This window comes from Schistocerca gregaria, chromosome 5, assembly GCF_023897955.1.
Source record: "Schistocerca gregaria isolate iqSchGreg1 chromosome 5, iqSchGreg1.2, whole genome shotgun sequence".
Classification (NCBI taxonomy): Eukaryota; Metazoa; Arthropoda; class Insecta; order Orthoptera; family Acrididae; genus Schistocerca; species Schistocerca gregaria.
The window spans coordinates 352,916,938-352,937,108 of NC_064924.1; the positions used below are offsets into that span (position 1 = coordinate 352,916,938).

Sequence of the window (20,171 nt, forward strand, 5' to 3'; positions counted from 1 at the left end):
TGGATTGCATGTGAAGTGACTCCATGGGTGTCGCAGCCTTGTCACGAACACTGTTGGAGGGTCTTGAATAGCGGCCGTGGAATGAAATGATTGTTCGAACACTCGAGTGATAGGGAGGCATGTTTCCAGAGGAGGGACCTCCAATTTGAGTAGGTCTTTATGCAGATTGTCATTCAGTACATGGACAAGGATCATGTCTCTGACCAAAGATGCAGCATATGACTGTTTACTGTTGGGGTTAGTGCATTCAAATTTGTAGTCTTTGGACAAGCCCTGCAGTCAGGTGATCCATTGTTTATATATTTAGTAGACGTATTTGTGACTTGTGGTGACAATATGGACTTGTGCATCAAAGTATTCAAGAAGACCAGACTTCAATTGGTCACAGGGTAGCGAATGTAGCTCTGCTTCAGGGTTTAACTGCTTGAGGAGTTAACTGCTTGTAGAGTTCTGGCTGGGTGGGGGTACCTGCAGTTATATGCTCAAATGATTCCACATTTCATTGCAACTGTTGAAGGACAAGTAGCAGGTTTTGTGATAGGTCTACACGTTCTGCCATGATAGGGTTGTGGGAGAGACACTGTGGAAATATAAGAGCACTTGATTGCAAGACATGCAGCACTAAACTTTACCTCTTTGCCAAACCGAAGTGCTGCTCACATCAACACAGGGAAAACAGTGGAAAACAGTGATCAGAGTTTACAAAAGTTTATTAACCAATGAAAGAAATGTCTGCTTTGATGATAATAACAAAATCACAATTACAGTGTCTCACAGGTTTGAAGACTTCATTTACAGTATGGTGATGCCAGAGTCTGACAAAGTAACACAATTAGGATCTTCATAGACAAATACACTTGTATGGAAAATATTCTAAGTCTGATGAAGCTGTCCTGAATAACACCAGTGTAGGGACAGAAAAGTCTATCTTTGATGCAGTCTGATAGCATGAATGGAAACAATGATGATAGCTGAATACATTGGTGTTGGTCTTTATGATGGACTTCGAGGTCGTCCTAAGACAATGGAATGTGTTACACCCACCTGAGGAAGAGGAGAGGCTCTGAAAGCCAAAAGAACTGACCTATGCAGCTCTGGCACTGGCCTTCATAGTAACCACTGGCAGAGTACTTATGGCACTATTTTCTGGCCATATTTGTGGTGGATGCAAATAGTTTGCTTTGAAATGGAGGCCTCTGCTAGTGCTCATACTGCTGCTGGCCGCCATTATTATGACAAGGTGAGTTCATTACACTTAGGTTGTGCAGGGCTCATGCTGCAAGCATGTGTAAGGTGCCTGTAGGGTTACCGATTGCTTTTTTGATGATCTCCGGTACAGCAGCCACTCTTAATATCTCCAAGGCAGGGCCTAATGACATGGAATAAACCATACAACCAGCAGTTACTGCTAGCATGGTAAAATAAATATCATTGTGCCGAATTCCAGATAAACTGTGACTATCCATTCCATAATGCATGCACATAAATACAACATAGATCCAAACTGTAGGTTATACTAATTCATTACCTAAATAAACTTTTTGTACCATCAGTCATCATTCATTGGTTTGGTAAATTCTTGTGCAACACGACTTCACCAAATTGATATGTTACACTACATCTCTTTGGAAGACAGTTAACAGGATTGTACAGACTATGATGTGTGTGCAGAAAGTTTCCATTAATGGGAAAAGGCTTGATCTTCTCAATGTGACTGGCAGCGAATATGAAACTGTCAAACGCATTGTAACAAGCCCTAGCAGACAAGTTTACACTGGAAATCTAGAAGATTTCTTTGAAGTGACAGAGGCATCCTCAAAATGTATTAAAAACCTAGATTTTATTTTGTAGATTGACTATATCAGCTATATTTATTTCGTAAAAGTATAAAATTCATGAAACTTCCTGGCAGATTAAAACTGTGTGCCGGACCGAGACTCGAACTCGGGACCTTTGCCTTTCACGGGCAAGTGCTCTTCAGAAATAAAGCTGTGAGGACAGGGTGTGAGTCGTGTTTGGGTAGCTCTGTTTGTAGAGCACTTGCCCACAAAAGGCAAAGGTCCCGAGTTTGAGTCTCGGTCCAGCACACAGTTTTAATCTGCCAGGAAGTTTCATATCAGTGCGCACTCCGCTGCAGAGTGAAAATCTCATTCTGTATGCAATTCATGTACGTTAGTTGTACTTCAGTTTATATTGCCACATGCTAAATAAATAAATCCACTCCCAATGCCTTGCCACATGGGTCAAATCCAAGTGGAAGATTCACTGCTAGACCTGTACATTTCACCCAACCAGCAAATCATAGTCTAGTCCTGTCATAGGCTTATCCTCTCCCATCAAAGGCAGGTCCACTTTTGAAAACAGCCATGTCATATACCAGCTCTCCCGCAATTTCAGCACAGCAGTTTATGGGGGGCATGACCACCAACGTGCTGTCCACCACAACGAATGGCCACTACTATAATGTGGCCAACAACAGAATTGACCATTTAATGGCAAAACATGCTGCTGACAACAACATGTGCAATACTGTGGCTGCTTCACAACCTGTTCCAAATGGTTCCTTCCCTGCAGCACCAGCTTCTCTGAATTACTCAGGTGAAATTATCCTTGGAACAAACACTTCACACATGTAATACTCTTGGTCTCAGTGTGTGCTAGCCCACTGCACTCACACACTCTACCTAATAGTCTCCCCTTCCTTTGTCCTTTCATTCCCATTCCAGATTTTCATGTCATCAATGTGTGCTGCATGATCGCATGGGCTCTGGTGCCCATCTGTTGCATTCCCATCTCGTGCACCGGCTACCTCCCTATCCTGCATACTGTCTACCTCCCTCTAAACCTTCCGATACCTGTCCGCAGTCCATCCTCCCACTTCCTGCCTCTTTCTTCCCCTACCCACCCTTACCAACATCCCCCCCCATCCCCACAGTCCACCTGCTGAATTACAGTACTGGCATTGGGTATTCAGCCAGTGTAGTGTAACTGCACAGGTGTGTGTGTGTGTGTGTGTGTGTGTGTGTGTGTGTGTGTGTGTTTTATGTCACTGTGGACAACTCAATGCTTTGACTGTTGGGTCAGTGATCTCCTTTAGTCTTAAATTATTTAAATTCTAACTAACAAAACTTTCCTTACCATATTTACAACTGTCTTGAGTATAGGTTGTCGAAAATGCTTCTTATCTTGTCTTTTTTTCTAACAGGACAAATAATATGATTACTGTAATTTGTGAATTAGCTGGATTAATTAGCATATGTATTTCTGTGCAGCGTGGACGCAGACATCCTCCTTTGCTGAGAAACCACCCTCCTGTAGGTGGGGCCATATACTGGGAGAGATTTCTCTTCAATACACTGAAGAAATCTGTGCTAACGTTTCAAAAAGTAGAGGATCTCAAAAATTCATCTGTCAAGGATAGTGTGAGTGATATTAATATCTTGTGTAACTATTTATTTTATTTAGTTCTCTCTCTCTCTCTCTCTCTCTCTCTCTCTCTCTCTCTCTCTCTCTCTCTCTCTCTCTCTCTCTCTCATTCTTCTCTCAAGAGAACTGTGTTTTGGAGCAGCTCTGCACATAAGGAAGTATCTTTACACTACAGATATGAGTAGCAGCAAACTTTGAGACATTACTTTAGTCTTTGCTCTTTTATATTGTGAAATAGTTATCAATTGGGATGGCATTCGGGTCCAAGCTGCCAGAGTTGGCGGTCATGTGTGTGTGAGGGGTGCTTGCTTGTGTCATTGAATGTGTGTGTATTTCCCTTTCTGAAGAATGCTTTAGCAGAAAGCTAATGTATCAGTGTCTTTCCATTGTGTCTATCTGCAACTCAATGTGTTATCTTTACAGTGAGTAGCAATCTATGTTTTCCTTATATCATTAATATATTGTAGAGAACAATGACTAAAACCATCTTGTTAATACTATATGTCTTGTAACATTCCCAGAATTAAATTAATGATCGTTAAGTACAGAAACTAAATAGTCAGTGAAATTTTGTTTCTGGAAGAGACAACTACCTATGCATCTGACCTACAGTTTTGTGTACTGTACATCAAGAAAATATTTTTATATTCACTATAATTTCTGGCTCCACAGCATGCATTAATTTTCAAACTTTTCAATAAATTTTTTTCTTGGAAAGAAAAAGTAACATGTCAAAGTTATGATGGTCTTATGTAATGCAAAGCCAACATCCAGAGGTCTAGACAATTGTAAGAGAAGAATATCATTTTGTGTATTACATGCATTGCTAAGCACACCAAATGAACTTAATTCCTGCCCAAGTTACAAGTCAAAATAAACAAATAAAATTGCAGAGGTACCAATATTCTTCTCTCATTCATCTCGAAGAGTGGCTGGTCTAGATGTATTCATGACACAAGGGGCGCTCATGGATCAGCCACAAGATGGAATGTTAAATTGAGAACAGTCCTTACAGTTTATGAGAATAAAAAGGCCATTCTACAATGTCTTCAACGCATTGAAGATACCAGCAACCAGACAATTACTCTGAATCAGGTATATGATTTAGGGTTGAAACTGTAACAACCAAAATTTTCCTCTTGGTTCGAGACATTTTATAAAATAATGCCCAACGAGGATATCATGTAAAGCCAATTACAGAAGTGCACCACTGATACTGTGTCAATAAAGCAAGCGAAGCACCATTAAAAAAGGAACTTTTGAAAAGCAGAGACAACATTGATAATACCATAATCAAGGAAGAATCAAGTGCAACAAAAAGAAGATGTGAGGGCACATATATAACAAGGAATGTAGTGGCAAAATAAGTGTGTGATACAGTAATTCAGTAGAAAAAACAGAGGTTCGAAATCTCGGCTTCTTATTGGCCTCTGATTTTCTTGACCAGCACTTCTTCCCTCCACTGAAGAATAAATTTCCTGAAAAATGTGTTTTTGCTGTTGAAAAGTGCAAGAACCCTTTCTGAAGTTATTAATTATAAATTATTTGCGGCATCTTTTTGGTTACATTTTGAAGTTGCTGAAATCTGTAGATGCTATCCCAGTGACAACATGTGTTTCTCCTCTTTGTGTCACTGATCAAAACATTTCTTAGAAGTGTCATGGATGAAGATAGGCTGTCTGCTCTTGCCATGCTATCTATTGAAAAGAAAATGATCCATAGGCTTTCAGATCAGAATGAGAGAGTCATAGACAGTCACCATGAAAAAGAGAGAGAAGGACGGACTTTCACTACAAATATACCTCTACAGAAGATTCAAACCCCATGAATCTTTTCATACTCATTTTAAGGTAATTTTAAAGATACAGAAATATTTTAAATATTTTAGAAAATTATTTGGAAAAGTAATCGTCATAATGCAGTAAAAATAATGAACATGAAGTCATTTTAGGCATCACCCGCCACTGATCTTAAACATCATCATAATCATTACACTGTCTCACTACAATAAATACTTTAAAGCCATCATTATACTAAAATCCTTAATATCTCATCATAACATGCATAAAATCCAAACATTTCATTCTGACAATATATGTAGACAAGTGTTGCAATGTAATTTTCGACTAATCACCTCCACACTGCGAAGACAGTATGACCATAGAGCAGCAGTATTCAAATTACAATTGTTCAGTACATACTCAAAACTTTTAATTTCTTCCCCAAAATATATTTTACACTTTTCAATCCAGTTTTTCTACTCACTGGATTCTCCCCAACTCTTATTTATTTTATACTTATGGGAATGTGTCATACAGCTGCAACATCGGAGCCATAGCAGAAACTTGTAATGTCGGATATAGCCTGACACTCAATTTGAAAGAGCTGAAATTTCACTTGTTATTACTTACATTTAGTTAATATTTGTACTCTGTATTGTTTTCTTGAATACTTTCATTCAAATTTAGCAAATTGTATTTTTTTATTTCATGTGATATAATGGAAATAGAGATAAGAAAGCAGGAAAATATGTATGCTATATATAAATAATAGCAATGAAGTCAAGCAATGGACTCTCCATGTTGCAATAGAACAGTTCACAGAAAAGATAGCTTGGTACTATCTGTAAAGATAATGTGCTAAGTTGCAGACAGGCACATTACCTTTTGGCCCCAGTCCTCATTAGAAAATAAAAGAGAAACACACACCATTCATTCACATGAACAAGCACATCTCATGCATACATGACAGCCAACTCCAGTAGCTTGGACCAGAATGCCAATAACAGTGAGATTTGTCTGACTGAAAGGAAGCTGCAGAGCCACAGTTTTATGTCCAGAATATTGAATGAAAGTACTCTGCAATCACTTGCTGTATGAAACTCTATCCTCCAGGATAGCTTGAAAATAAGCCTATCATTAGTATATCATGCAAAGTGTGTGTGAGGCACCACAATCACACCTGAGTCTGAAGATTTTTCCTCGTGTATGGAGCCAGAAGTTCCACATTGCTTGTGTATTTCGGGGATGCCAAGGTGTTTCTTTGTAAGCTATGTATCTGTCCTCACTCATCATTTTTAATTGTAAATTTGATTATCATGGCTAAAATGATGGGCACCTCTTTTCTGGTCAGTTTGTGAAGGAATGAAGAAGGGAATATTTGGGGGGGATCGCATCAGTTATGAGGTAAACTGACATGGAGCCCATGTTTGGAAGAAAATTAGGCATTTTCTTTCCAAAGGAACCATCTCAGTTTTTACCTTAAGTGATTTTTGGAAACCAAGGGAAACCTCAATCAGGATGGTCAGATGGCGATTGAGCTACCATCCTCCTGAAAGCAAGTAGAGCATGCTAACGCTGCACTACCTTGCTCACTTCTCTGTCTCAACCCACATGAAATAGTAATATTTATTGTTGAATGTTTTCATTTGTGTAGCATTAATTATTCTGCCAATATAGAGCATTGTTTTGTGACACTGACAATGGATGATTACAATTAAAGAAATATTGTTACAAGGAGTTCCTTTTGCTGTAAATTTTTCCTGTTGCTCTCTCCCTCAGGAATTTGTGATGAGTTAGTTCTTCTGAACCATTTGTCTTCAATCAAAATGGACACTGAAAATTATTTCATCAAAAAGCACATGCAAACTAAAAATAAATGGCAATGAAGAACCAAGTGACAAAGGGTGGAAAGAAAACTATGAAAAATATAAAATGACCAATTTGTTGTTCTACAATTGTTTTGAAGACGCCAGAAAGAACGGACACCTGGTTACACTCCAAATGTTGCAGCAGTGGGCAATGATGGCTGTAGATTCAGCTCAAAGCATAGTATTCAGCAGCAATATGTTACCAGATTTGTCACCACAGAGGAAAAATGTATATTTGAAGATTGAATATCTGCTATAATTCTGGAGCTCAAACCTAATCAGTGCAAATCAAACTAGATGCAAATATCACTACAGCAGTAAATGAATACTGTCCTACTGAGGTAACAAAGTCTTTGAACTTGTTGTCAACCAGTTATATCACTTGACTCTTTCATACACCACACAATACTGCATAACACTGTCCAGTAAACTCCTGCCAGCAGTCTTCATCTGTTTTCAAGTAGTTAGCAGAGAATTCTGTCATCAAGTGCAACAAAAGGTGAACCAACTAATAGAATAACATCTGACTTGTATGCAACTGCCACAAAATATGGGAAGCTGCCAAAAGAAATATACAGCGAGTTCTTGGATAAAGTTATGCAATCATATGTTAAAATGGAGCCATTCTTCTTCATTATTGATTCATGGGGTGGACAGAGCAATTCTTCAGCATGCAATGGTAAATTCACAGGTGAAGGTGGAATACGAACCTCTTGTTTAAAATAATTCCTCTAAAGTGTACACCACTCTGTCAACCCCGTGATGCATGATTTTACCAGCAAATAAAACATTTCATCCAGAAACTGCAGAATTACTCCATCCTCATTGTACAGCAAAGAGGTATCACAACTAGCCATGACACAATAAAAGTCCACAGATTGATTCATAAACAGTTGCAAATGCTAGCTTTTGGAAAAATGATCCATTATTCATGGCTTGCCACAAAATTATTCCCAATGCCTGAAATCTTCAGCAATGTTAACAGTGCTTGTTTCCTGAATGAGATTCATGCAAAGACTTGTGACTGAGCAAACCTGCTTTCACTTGAGGCTCACGTTGTTCAGAATTTCTGTGTTCACATTTCTTACAATCAGTATCATGCAAGGGAATGCACCAAATCTTCCTGAAGAATAAACATCAGGTTAAATATGAGAATTAACATAAAAATTGATATAAGAATGAAATATAAGAATATGACAATTTAGAAAGGTTGTAACCCCTTTGAATCCCGTACAAACATTTGTTATATCACAAATTTATGACACTTGTTGTGAAATCCAGTGTTAACATAACACCTGCCGTATCCTGCAAGTAGTGCGTGTGAGTGTGACTGCGCCATGTGTGGTGTTGCCATGCATGTGTGTTTGAATTGGTCACCAACTGTATCGTTGTGGGCCGCCTGCTCAAGGCCACTTGTGGGAGCAGCACACATAGCAACATCTCCAGCCCATCTGTCTGCTGGCGACTAGTGCATATATATCTGTGGAGCATTGCTGACTGATGCTCTCTTTGTCATTCTTGCTTGTATCATGCCCATCACTTGTTCTGTGTCTTGTGGAATCCTGAGAGGCTATTTCTCTTACTGTTCAGAGGTTACGAATAAAGCCATTTTTGGGTGACTTGGACCAATTTTGTTTATTACTTAGATACTAAACAATTGGATATGAGTTTGGGATGGTTTCTGTGTGTGGTATCTTTAAATGCAATTTCATCAGGTTTATTCATTATGCACACCATTGTATTATGTATATGCCTCACCCTTCATCCATAAGGCAGCTTCAGGTTTTCCTAGGTAAGATAGTCTACTACCATAAATTCCTGCCAGGGACAGCCACATTAGCCCCACCCACTGCATGTGTTGTTACGCAAGAATGTACCTTTTTATTGATTCCCGGATTGTGAATGTGCTTTTCAAATGTTGAAATCCAAACTACTCTCGGCCCCTTGTTTAGCTACATCCTCGCCAGTCTAGCAAGAAGTTTTGGTGACTGATGCCTCACAGTACAGCCTCAGCATGGTCCTACCACATCAGAATGCTCTGAACGACCTGTTGCTTTCACCTCTAAATCTCTCACTCCAGCCCAGCAGCATTACTCTCAGATGAAAAAAGAGGCTTCTGCCATAATCTGTGCTCTCAGGAAATTTCAAGTTTTTTGTATGCCTCCAACTTTTACCTATTTACTGACCATAAACTCCTGGTATCATTGTTTAACCCTTACACTTCCTTGTCTGACAAGGCAGCATTCTATCTACAATGCTGGGTGCTGTTCTTGCCTTGCTACAATTTCGAAAGCCATTTTCAACCTTCATCTAAACATGCCATGCCAATGCAGACACCTTGTCCCACTTTCCAATGGGTCCTGATCTTCACATTGATTATGAAGAATTGCTTTGGTTCCATCTTGATATTGAAAAACAGGCTGCAGTCAAGGTTTTCCCAATTACAAGCTCACACAAAGGAGCTGCCACTGTTGCCAACCAGTTCTCCGCCAAGTGGTTCAGTTTGTTCAACAGGACTGGCCAGATAAACTGCCAGGTTAGGCATCAGACCCCCTGCACAACTATTTTCCCTTTCTGTTTTTGATAATGATTTGCTGTTGTCCACAGAAGACCTCTCTCCCTGAGTTGTCATTCCTGCTGTATTACAGTGTGAGGTTCTACACTTTCCCCACAAGGGGCATTGGGGAGTTTCATGCACTAAACTGTTAGTTTAGTGCATGAAAGTTTTTTGGCCAGATATTGATGGTAAAATTGTTTGTTTTGTCATGGCTTGTGAACAGTGAGCCTGACAACTGGCAGCTTATAGGGCATCTCTGTCCTCCTGGGCCATTCCACACAGCGCCATGGGAATGCATTCATGTAGACTTTGCTGGTCCCTTCTTGAATTTGTATTGGCTTTTGGTTGTGGATGCATTTTCCCAGTCTTCTTACATTGTTTGGTGTACATTGATGTTGGCTGAGGTCACAGTTCATCCACCCTTGAGGTTTTTTCTATTGAGGGGTTGAAATCTACCTTAATTTCTGATAAAGTCCTCAGTTCTTTTCCTACACCTTGCTTGTTTTCTTTCCATCATTGCATTCATCATGTTATGGTCTGCCGCTCCAAGCTCAATCAAATGGCAAGGTGGAACAACTAGTGCATACAGTCAAATCCTAAATGAAAAAGTTTGTTGTGGACTCTTTGCTGAATGATGCTCTTCTCTGTTTCCTGAGCATGACTTAGGTCAATTTTGAGTCAATTTTGTGTATTACTTGGTTATCTATACACCCTTGTATCCCCCAACGTAATAAGAAACTACCATGTAATAGCTTTCAATGGACAGAGGTAGATAAATGAAAAAGAAAAAAAGGAACTAAAAGCAGTGATTGGGTTTCTTCACCAATCTGGGCCTGAAAGGTTCCAAGTTTGCCTGTCGAAAACCAGTATAAAAGAGGAGCGATAAAAGAGTAACACTTCATAAAAAGCCTTGGTTCAGCTGTCCCAGCCGATAGTACCATGTAAGGGGTCTTGCCAGGGTTACAGTGAAGTCCTCAATGACATTGAAGGTAGAGCAGAATGGTACAGTGGAGCTGTTGAAAGAGACAGCTTCTTGTCCAAGGCTAAAATGGACAGAGTGCATGACGATTCACATGTTAGTGTTTCCCTATAGCATCTGTTTCGATTGTTAGTGGTGTTGGAATCAGTAACATTCCAGGCTAACAACCTGGTATTATTTTGTGAATTCAGTGATGATACTGGATTTTCTGCTCTCTACAATTTACAAATTCAAATCACTGAATGGAAAGTACACCCAAGAGTTGCAGTAACCCAGGTAGTAATTCAGCTGAGAAATCTACTGTTACATATTGTAATGCATTGGGACCTAGTATTCTGAGGAGTCTCAAGATCTGCAGTGAAGAAGAGATGGAATATAAGAGGAACTACCCAAGAATGTAAAAATCAGAATACTCCACTTTTGTACTAACATCCTCCATCACCTTCAAACTAATCACTTTGGGCATGTACGCAATGGTGCCATCATTGTACCCTTTTTGGAAGCACTTTTGTAAGTCTGCAAGGCAAAGGGTTTTCAGGGCATGTTGTGATTCCACTTAGATGTATTCAATCAAGTCAAAATGTTGCCCTTATAAAATGATTTCCATTTTTGGCAACAGGTAGAAGTTACACAGGGGTATGGCTGGTAAGTAGGGTGGGTGGAGCACAGTCGTCAAGTTGTTTTGGTTCAGGAATTCCTTCACAATGACTAAGATGTATGCGGGTATCTTGCTGTGGTGCACCAACCAGTCAGTTGTTGTGGTACACCAACCAGTCATTCCTTTTCCACATCTCTGGCCATTTGCACCTAACATTTTCTCTCAGTCACCTCAAAACCTCACAGTGAAACATCCCTTTGACAGTGCGACCAAGTGGACCAGACTCTTTATGCACTATTCCCCACATGTTGAAAGAAGCAACCAGCATTGCTGCAAACTTGTCGAGATTTTTTTGGCCGAGAAGAAGATGGCATCTTCCATTTTGATGACTGCAGCTTCATTTCAGGTTCATAACTGGAGACCCAAGATACATCACCTGATATGGCTCTGGATAAGAATTTTGGATACTCTCAAACTCTTTGTTGCAGCTCAGTGCACGTTTTGAATTCTTAGGTTTTGTAGGCTGATGCTGAAGAGGTCAGGAACAAATTTTGATGCAGCTTGAAGGGGGAGGTGTGTTTATAGCGATAAGAAGTGCAATAGTATCAAAGGAAATTCACGGAGATCCGAATTGTGAAATGATTTGGGTGAAGGTCATGGTTAAAGCAGGCTCAGACATGGTAATTGGATGTCTCTATAGGCCCCTGGGCTCAGCAGCCTTTGTGGCTCAGAACCTGAAGAATAATTTGGAAAATATTTCGAGTAGATTTCCTCACCATGTTATAGTTATGGGTGGAGATTTTAATTTGCCGGATACAGACTGGGAGACTCAAACGTTCATAATGGGTGGCAGGGAAAAAGAATCCAGTGAAATTTTTTAAAGTGCTTTATCTGAAGACTACCTTGAGCAGTTAAACAGAGAACCAACTCATGGCGATAACATATTAGACCTTCTGGTGACAAACAGACCCGAACTATTTGAATCAGTTAATGCAGAACAGGGAATCAGTGATCATAAAGCGGTTACTGCATCGATGATTTCAGCCGTAAATAGAAATATTAAAAAAGGTAGGAAGATTTTTCTGTTTAGCAAAAGTGACAAAAAGCAGATTTCAGAGTACTTGATGGCTCAACACAAAAGTTTTGTCTCAAGTACAGATAGTATTGAGGATCAGTGGACAAAGTTCAAAACCAGCGTACAATATGCGTTAGATGAGTATGTGCCAAGCAATTCATAAGAGATGGAAAAGAGCCACCGTCGAGTTAGAAAACTGCTGCGGAAGCAAAGGGAACTTCACAGCAAACATAAACATAGCCAAAGACTTGCAGACAAACAAAAATTATGCGAAGCGAAATGTAGTGTGAGGAGGGCTATGCGAGAGGTGTTCAATGAATTCGAAAGTAAAGTTCTATGTACTAACATGGCAGAAAATCCTAAGAAATTTTGGTCCTATGTCAAAGTGGTAGGTGGATCAAAACAAAATGTCCAGACACTCTGTGACCAAAATGGTACTGAAACAGAGGATGACAGACTAAAGGCCGAAATACTAAATGTCTTCTTCCAAAGCTGTTTCACAGAGGAAGACTGCACTGTAGTTCCTTCTCTACATTGTCGCACAGATGACAAAATGGTAGATATTGAAATAGATGACAGAGGGATAGAAAAACAATTAAAATCGCTCAAAAGAGGAAAGGCCGCTGGACCTGATGGGATACCAGTTCGATTTTACACAGAGTACGCGAAGGAACTTGCCCCCTTCTTGCAGCGGTGTACCGTAGGTCTCTAGAAGAGCGAAGCATTCCGAAGGATTTGAAAATGGCACAGGTCATCCCCGTTTTCAAGAAGGGACGTCGAACAGATGTGCAGGACTATAGACCTATATCTCTAACATCAATCAGTTGTAGAATTTTGGAACACGTATTATGTTCAAGTGTAATAACTTTTCTGGAGACTAGAAAACTACTCTGTAGGAATCAGCATGGGTTTCGAAAAAGACGGTCGTGTGAAACCCAGCTCGCGCTACTCGTCCACGAGACTCAAGAGGGCTATAGACACGGGTTCACAGGTAGATGCCGTGTTTCTTGACTTCCGCAAGGCGTTTGACACAGTTCCCCACAGTCGTTTAATGAACAAAGTAAGAGCATATGGACTATCAGACCAATTGTGTGATTGGATTGAGGAGTCCCTAGATAACAGAACACAGTATGTCATTCTCAATGGAGAGAAGTCTTCCGAAGTAAGAGTGATTTCAGGTGTGCCGCAGGGAAGTGTCATAGGACCGTTGCTATTCACAATATACATAAATGACCTGGTGGATGACATCGGAAGTTCACTGAGGCTTTTTGCAGATGATGCTGTGGTGTATCGAGAGGTTGCAACAATCAAAAATTGTACTGAAATGCAGGAGGATCTGCAGCGAATTGACGCATGGTGCAGGGAATGGCAGTTGAATCTCAATGAAGACAAGTGTAATGTGCTGTGAATCATAGAAAGATAGATCCCTTATCACTTAGCTACAAAATAGCAGGTCAGCAACTGGAAGCAGTTAATTCCATAAATTATCTGGGAGTATGCATTAGGAGTGATTTAAAATGGAATGATCATATAAAGTTGAGCGTCGGTAAAGCAGATGCCAGACTGAGATTCATTGGAAGAATCCTAAGGAAATGCAATCCGAAAACAAAGGAAGTAGGTTACAGTATGCTTGTTCGCCCACTGCTTTAATACTGCTCAACAGTGTGGGATCTGTACCAGATAAGGTTGATAGAAGAGATAGAGAAGATCTAACAGAGAGCAGCGCGCTTCGTTACAGGATCATTTAGTAATCTCGAAAGCGTTACAGAGATGATAGATAAACTCCAGTGGAAGACTCTGCAGGAGAGACGCTCAGTAGCTCGGTACCGGCTTTTGTTAAAGTTTCAAGAACATACCTTCACCAAAGAGTCAAGCAGTATATTGCTCCCTCCTACGTATATCTCGCGAAGTGACCATGAGGATAAAATCAGAGAGATTAGAGCCCACACAGAAGCATACCGACAACCCTTCTTTCCATGAACAATACAATACTGGAATAGAAGGGAGAAACGATAGAGGTACTCAGGGTACGCTCGGCCACACACCGTCAGGTGGCTTGCAGAGTATAGATGTTGATGTAGATGTAGAATTGTCTGCCTTTCATCTTCATGAATCACTTGGTTGACCAGAATGTTTGTCTTTTTTCACGGATTCTCTGCCTTCCTTGAAATGCTTGATCTGCTCAAATGTTTTTGCTTGACTCAGTGCTCTCTCACAGGTGCCTCTGTCAGCATGCAGTGTATTTCAGCTGCAGTTTTCTTCAAGTTGTAACAGAATTTGATACAAGTCCATTGCTCCTTGATGTTATTAATTTCACAGTTTGCAGAAGCACCGAAACACATCCTGGCATGCACCAGTATAACTCCGAACTGCATGCACCATAAATGATGCAATTTTGTGCTGTAGTTGATAAAATGTGAACATCGAGACATCTGGCAGCAGAATGTCATACTACTACTGATTTGACCCAGTCAATGAAATCTGTGATATTTGGTATAGCACTTTGTATTGAAAAGCCTTCAAAGTTTGAGTTCAACAAGAAGTACTACTTTGGAACATTAAATGTAAATTCTCTTCTGAAAACTGGGAAACAGTAGGAAATTGAATTATTTTTGCAAAAGAACCATTTACAAATTTTAACACTGCAGGAAATGAGATTCTAACAGAATTATATAGGAACAAAAAAGTTGTGAATAGTGTAACAGAATTTAAGTCAAAATGAGAAATACTGTCAGTGCTGACCCTAAGGCAGAAGAATAACAGCTGTACCCTTATAAACTACCATGCAGCAAGAACAACAGAAGAAATCTGCAGAAAGTAAGTCAGTTTTGTGATCTTTTAGAATCTTAAACATACAACATATGTAAAAGCAATATTAAAATACTTCTTGGTGACTTCAGTATGTATATAGGGAAGGAAAGGAAATTTAAGAATATCAAATACTGTTAAGGTGAAAAATTAATGATGTCTGCAGATGTTCCCAAACTATCAAGAAAAGCCAAAAATTGGATATCTCCAAATCCAAATCTAGTAAATGGGGAATTTGATTCAAATAATTTTCTCTCTGAGATTTAACTTCTTTTTGTTGTTGTTCTTGCTCTTTTCTCTCTCTCTCTCTCTCTCTCTCTCTCTCTCTCTCTCTCTCTCTCTCTCTCTCTCTCTCTCTCTCTCTACTTTTTTAAACCAAAGAAAGAACAAAGAAAGGAATCGGATAAAACTCCATTACAGCTAATATTACAATAGAAAATAAACAAAAGTTTAGAGAAGCAGTTGAGACAACAAAAAAGGTCTTTGGCATTAAATCCAGGTGCAAGTTACTAAGGCAGAAGGCAAAAATAAAAAGAAGACATGGTTAGGAGTGTGAAGAAGTGCTAGAACAAACAGTTCAAAAATGGAAATGTTCAAAAACAGAAAACCACTTAGAGCAATTGAGAAAAGAAACATCAAAAAATAACCTGTAAAATCAGGACAAGCTTTGAAAAATCTCAGCTTATAAAAATACAAGAAAATCTATCAAAAAAGAATACTAGAAATTTTTACCAAACTTTTGAACGTGTTCTTAAAGGATATCAAGCACCAGTTATTTGTTTCAAAGATGAAAATGACAAAATAGGATTAAATAACAAAGAAAATTGTGAGACATTAGCAAAAATTTTTGGCAGTCTCTTACACTATCCAGTTCCACTAGTTAAATCAGAATTTCCAGCAACACCACCGAATCTGCAGGAAGATTTCCCATCAACAAATATAGAATCCATGAAACCATCAAAACACTCAAGATCAATAGAGCAAGGGATGAAGACTCCATTATAGCACAGGTATTGCAGTGGTCAGAAACAAAGATTATAAATAATCTAAAATTGCTTTTTGAGAACATTTGGAAAACTCAAAAGATTCCAGAAGAGTGAAAAATACCATAAATGCAGAGCAGACAAACAAAACATAAAAAGGAAGACAAACAAAATGTGAACAGTTACAGAGGAGTGTCACTTTTGCCAGTGACATACAAAATATTATCAAAAATCCTCCTGGACATATTTGTATAAAATATCTGCAAACAGTTGCGACAGTATTAGGGTGGTTTTCAAATGGGAAGAACCTTTGCCACAGGATGTTAACCAGCAAACCTGTAACAGTTATTGATGTCAAAAAAACATTTGATTTGATAGACAGAGAAACAATAGATAAAATCATTAGAAACTCTGATTTTAAAGCAAAATTAGTGAACATATCTAATGTCTGCACATTTGGACTGAACGGGACGACTCACCGAAAAGCACAATTGTTGAGTTGTCAATAGCCACACTCAAAAGAAAGAAAACTTGGCTAACTTTCAGTGTTACCCTTTGACACACACAAATGCGTACAGATACCTGTGCCCCTACATGGTGCTGGCTGGGCTAATGCTGTGTTTTGGCCAATGGACTAGTTGTGATGGTGATAGTGTTGGATGGTGGGTACCAGGAGAGGAAGGCAGGAGGCAGGGAGAGGGATTGGGGCATGTGCCTAGTGACCCAGAGGAAGGCAGTCAGTTTACCATCTTGGAATATGGGGAGTAGGGGTGGCAGATATAAGGACTCAGCATATAATGCAGAATTATATGGGCTGGCAGAGAACAGCACACATTGAAGGCAGCATGGGGACAAAACTTGGGAGAGGATGACAGGACGGAGGAAGGGGAACTCATCACTATTGATGCCACCTCACTGTAAACCTTTCATGCCCATGGCCTTCCTTCTATCGATCACTACCTCTCCCCATGTCCCTCAGACTCCGGACCTACCTCTTTATTCCTTATACATATTATAAACTATATCCTGGTCCACAACTACCTTTTTTTTTTTTAAGACAGCACAACAGTTGGCACACACATGGCACCTTCCTATGCCAGCCTATTTATGGGCTTTCTAAAGAACCCCTTCCTAGTCTCCCAGAACTACCAAACCCTAATGTGGTTCAGTTTCTTTGATTATATCTTCATCTTCTAGACTCAGGGACAAAATAACCCATCCACCTTCCTTTGCAACCTCAGCACCTTCTTTCCCATCCACTTCATCAAATCCTTCTCTACCCAATGTGCCACCTTCATGGACATTGACCTCCAAATCATTGGTGGCTCCATCCCTGCCTCGGTTCACATTAAACCAACTAACCAAAAACAATACCTGCGTCTCGACAGTTAACCATTCCTTCTGCCCAAACAAAAATTCCTCTCATACCTCCAGGCCACCCATGGACAACATATATGCAGTGATGAGAACTCCCTTGCCCAGTATGCTGAAGGTCTCACAAAGGCCTACACAGACAGACACTACCCCAAAACCAAGTCCGCAAAATGATTTCCCATCCCATATCCTCAAACACCCCCCAATTCTTCCACCACACCAAACAATCAGCTCCAAAGAAACACCTCCGTTATCACCCAGAATCACCCTGAACTGGAAAAACTGAACCATATCCTTCTTCATCGCTTTGATTACCCGTCATCCTGCCCTGAAATGAGCGCCACCGTATCCAAGATTCTTACCATCCCTCCTAAAAAAGTGTGGAGTCAGCCCCCCCCCCCCCCCCACCTACACAATATCCTTGTCCAATTGTGTGCCATTCCCACTCCCAACCCTTTATCACAGGGGTCATATCCCTGTGGCAGACCAAGGTGCAAGAACACTCAATCCATCCACCTGGCATCTCCTACTCCAATCCTGTCACAAGTTTATCCTACCCTATCAGACACAGCTTCTTGTATTGGTACGGTTACTAACTAGCTGTCCACCAGGATTAATAGGCACGGTGAAACTGTGGCCAAGAACAAAATTGACCACCTAGTGGCACAGCATGAAGCTGTACACAAAATGGTCAATTTCAGTGACTGATTCACCACTTGGGCCATCTGGACACTTCCCTCAACCACCAGCTTCTCTGAATTATGTAGACGTGAGTTATTCGTACAACACATTCTCCATTGTTGTAAATGTCCTGGACTCAGTCTCAGGTAGCCCAGTGTCCCTGCACGCTACACTTCACGGTTTCACCTTCCTCCATCCTATCACCCCATCTCAATTCTGCTTTTCAGTGAGTGGTGTCTTCGAAACATATAGGCTTCAGATATAGTATTTGTTGGAGTTTCACATACAAATTTGCTAATTTTGCTTTAATTTTAAAATTTACTAATGATTTTATCTATTTGTTCTCTGACTGCTGAATCAAATACTTTCTTGAAATCAATAAATGGTACTGTTATAGGATTGTTGGTTAACATCCTGAGGTGAATTATTGATTTTATGTAAAAAAGTCTGTTCTGTACAGGACCTTTCATTTTCAAAATGACCCAGATATTGTCCCAATTGTTTGGGTAAAGTTTATGCAAATCTGGCCAAGAGAATTTTTGGTATTATTTTGTATGCTGTTGGCAGAAGTGGCACTCCTCCATAATTGTTTGTCTCCCTTCATTTTTACCATTCTCCGTTGGACCCTACAGTCATGCATTATATGCTGAGCCCATATTTCTGCCACCCATACCTCCCACATCGCTAGCCAGCAAACTGGCTGCCACTCTCTGAGCTGTTAGCCACTCATCCCCAGTCCCTCTCCATGCCTCCCACCTCCCTCTTCCACTGCCCATCGCACCCAACACTATGATCACCACAACCAAGCTGGCACCATGTAGGGGAATAGGTATGTATATGCATATGTGTGGGTTTGTGTTTTCTTCATATATTTTATTCCAGTTAATCAAAGGATAACTCTGAAAGCTAGCAAGTTTTCTTTCTTACATGTGTACCTTTTGGCAACTCAGTGCTTCTGTTTTTTAGGGAGTGGTCTCCTTTAATCCAAATGTATTTATATTCTACAAGAAGTTTCCTACAACATTGATAACTAAAAGCAAATTCATGAGAGAAGTATTTCAGCCATTTGTAATTGAAGCTGTTGTTCAACAAGGGGATGGTTTATCACCTTTACTGTTTAAATGGTTTTAGAAAAAATTGTAAGGATCTGGAATTTCGAGCTAGAAAATTCCAAAATTGGACCAAGAATCCTCGGAAAGAAAATTTGAATTAGGGTAAACTGCTTGGCTTTTGCAGATGATTTTACAGTACTTTCAGAAAATCTGACAGAAGCAGTTATTCAAATAAATCTTCCGGTAAAAGAGCAAATACAATTTGTCTCAAAATTGCAACTTAAAAAGCAAAATTCATGACAAATATAAAAAAATGGACCAGCAGATACACAAATTGCTGAAATAGAATGCTTAAGTAAATTTAAATATCTTGAAAAAATATACAAAAGAATAGACTAGATGCAAGAGTTAACAAAATGGAGGGAGTATAGGGTTTGACAAAAAACATGAAATTTATATCTAGGAGAACAAAACTAGAACACTATGCTACAGTGGTATGATCAGAGTGTTTATATAGGTGTGAATGCCTAACTATGAACTACAAGCTCGACAGAATAGAGGTACTTGAAAGTGAGTGAGAACAGACTAACAAAACAAAGAAATTGACAGTAGGAGGGATTACAGAAATAAGGAAATAACTAGAAAGAAACAACATCAACACATTGGAAATAACAGAAAGAAACATTTTTAAGAATAAAATACTAAATTTAGAAGGCTTTGAAAGCAGATGAAATAGTAAATCAGGAACATTGTGAACAGAAAGAGTCAAGTGTCTACAGATAACCTGAGACATATGTTTACTTATTGTGGCCCCTCTTCCGATGAGCAAAGTTTGTGGGAAATCTGGTTATGGAAATGTTAACCTTGTTAGGCTTAGTTTTTGTCGTGTATATCAATTACCTTTCATCAGTGTTGTTACCAGATGCCCAGTTTGTTTTGTTCACAGATGGTACAAACATTGCAATAAATAGTAAATCAAGTATAGTCTT

General features: G+C 39.6%; 1 protein-coding gene across 1 annotated transcript in view; it reads left to right on the top strand.

Annotated features, from left to right (window-relative positions):
- The window catches only part of LOC126273341 (dynein axonemal heavy chain 10), a 1,458,287-nt gene that overhangs the window by 305,363 nt on the left and 1,132,753 nt on the right, over window positions 1-20,171 (top strand). Inside the window, exon 90 of the mRNA XM_049976887.1 lies at window positions 3,273-3,422. Within this exon, the coding sequence (XP_049832844.1) occupies window positions 3,273-3,422 (150 nt within the window). The remainder of the gene's footprint in view (window positions 1-3,272; window positions 3,423-20,171) is intronic.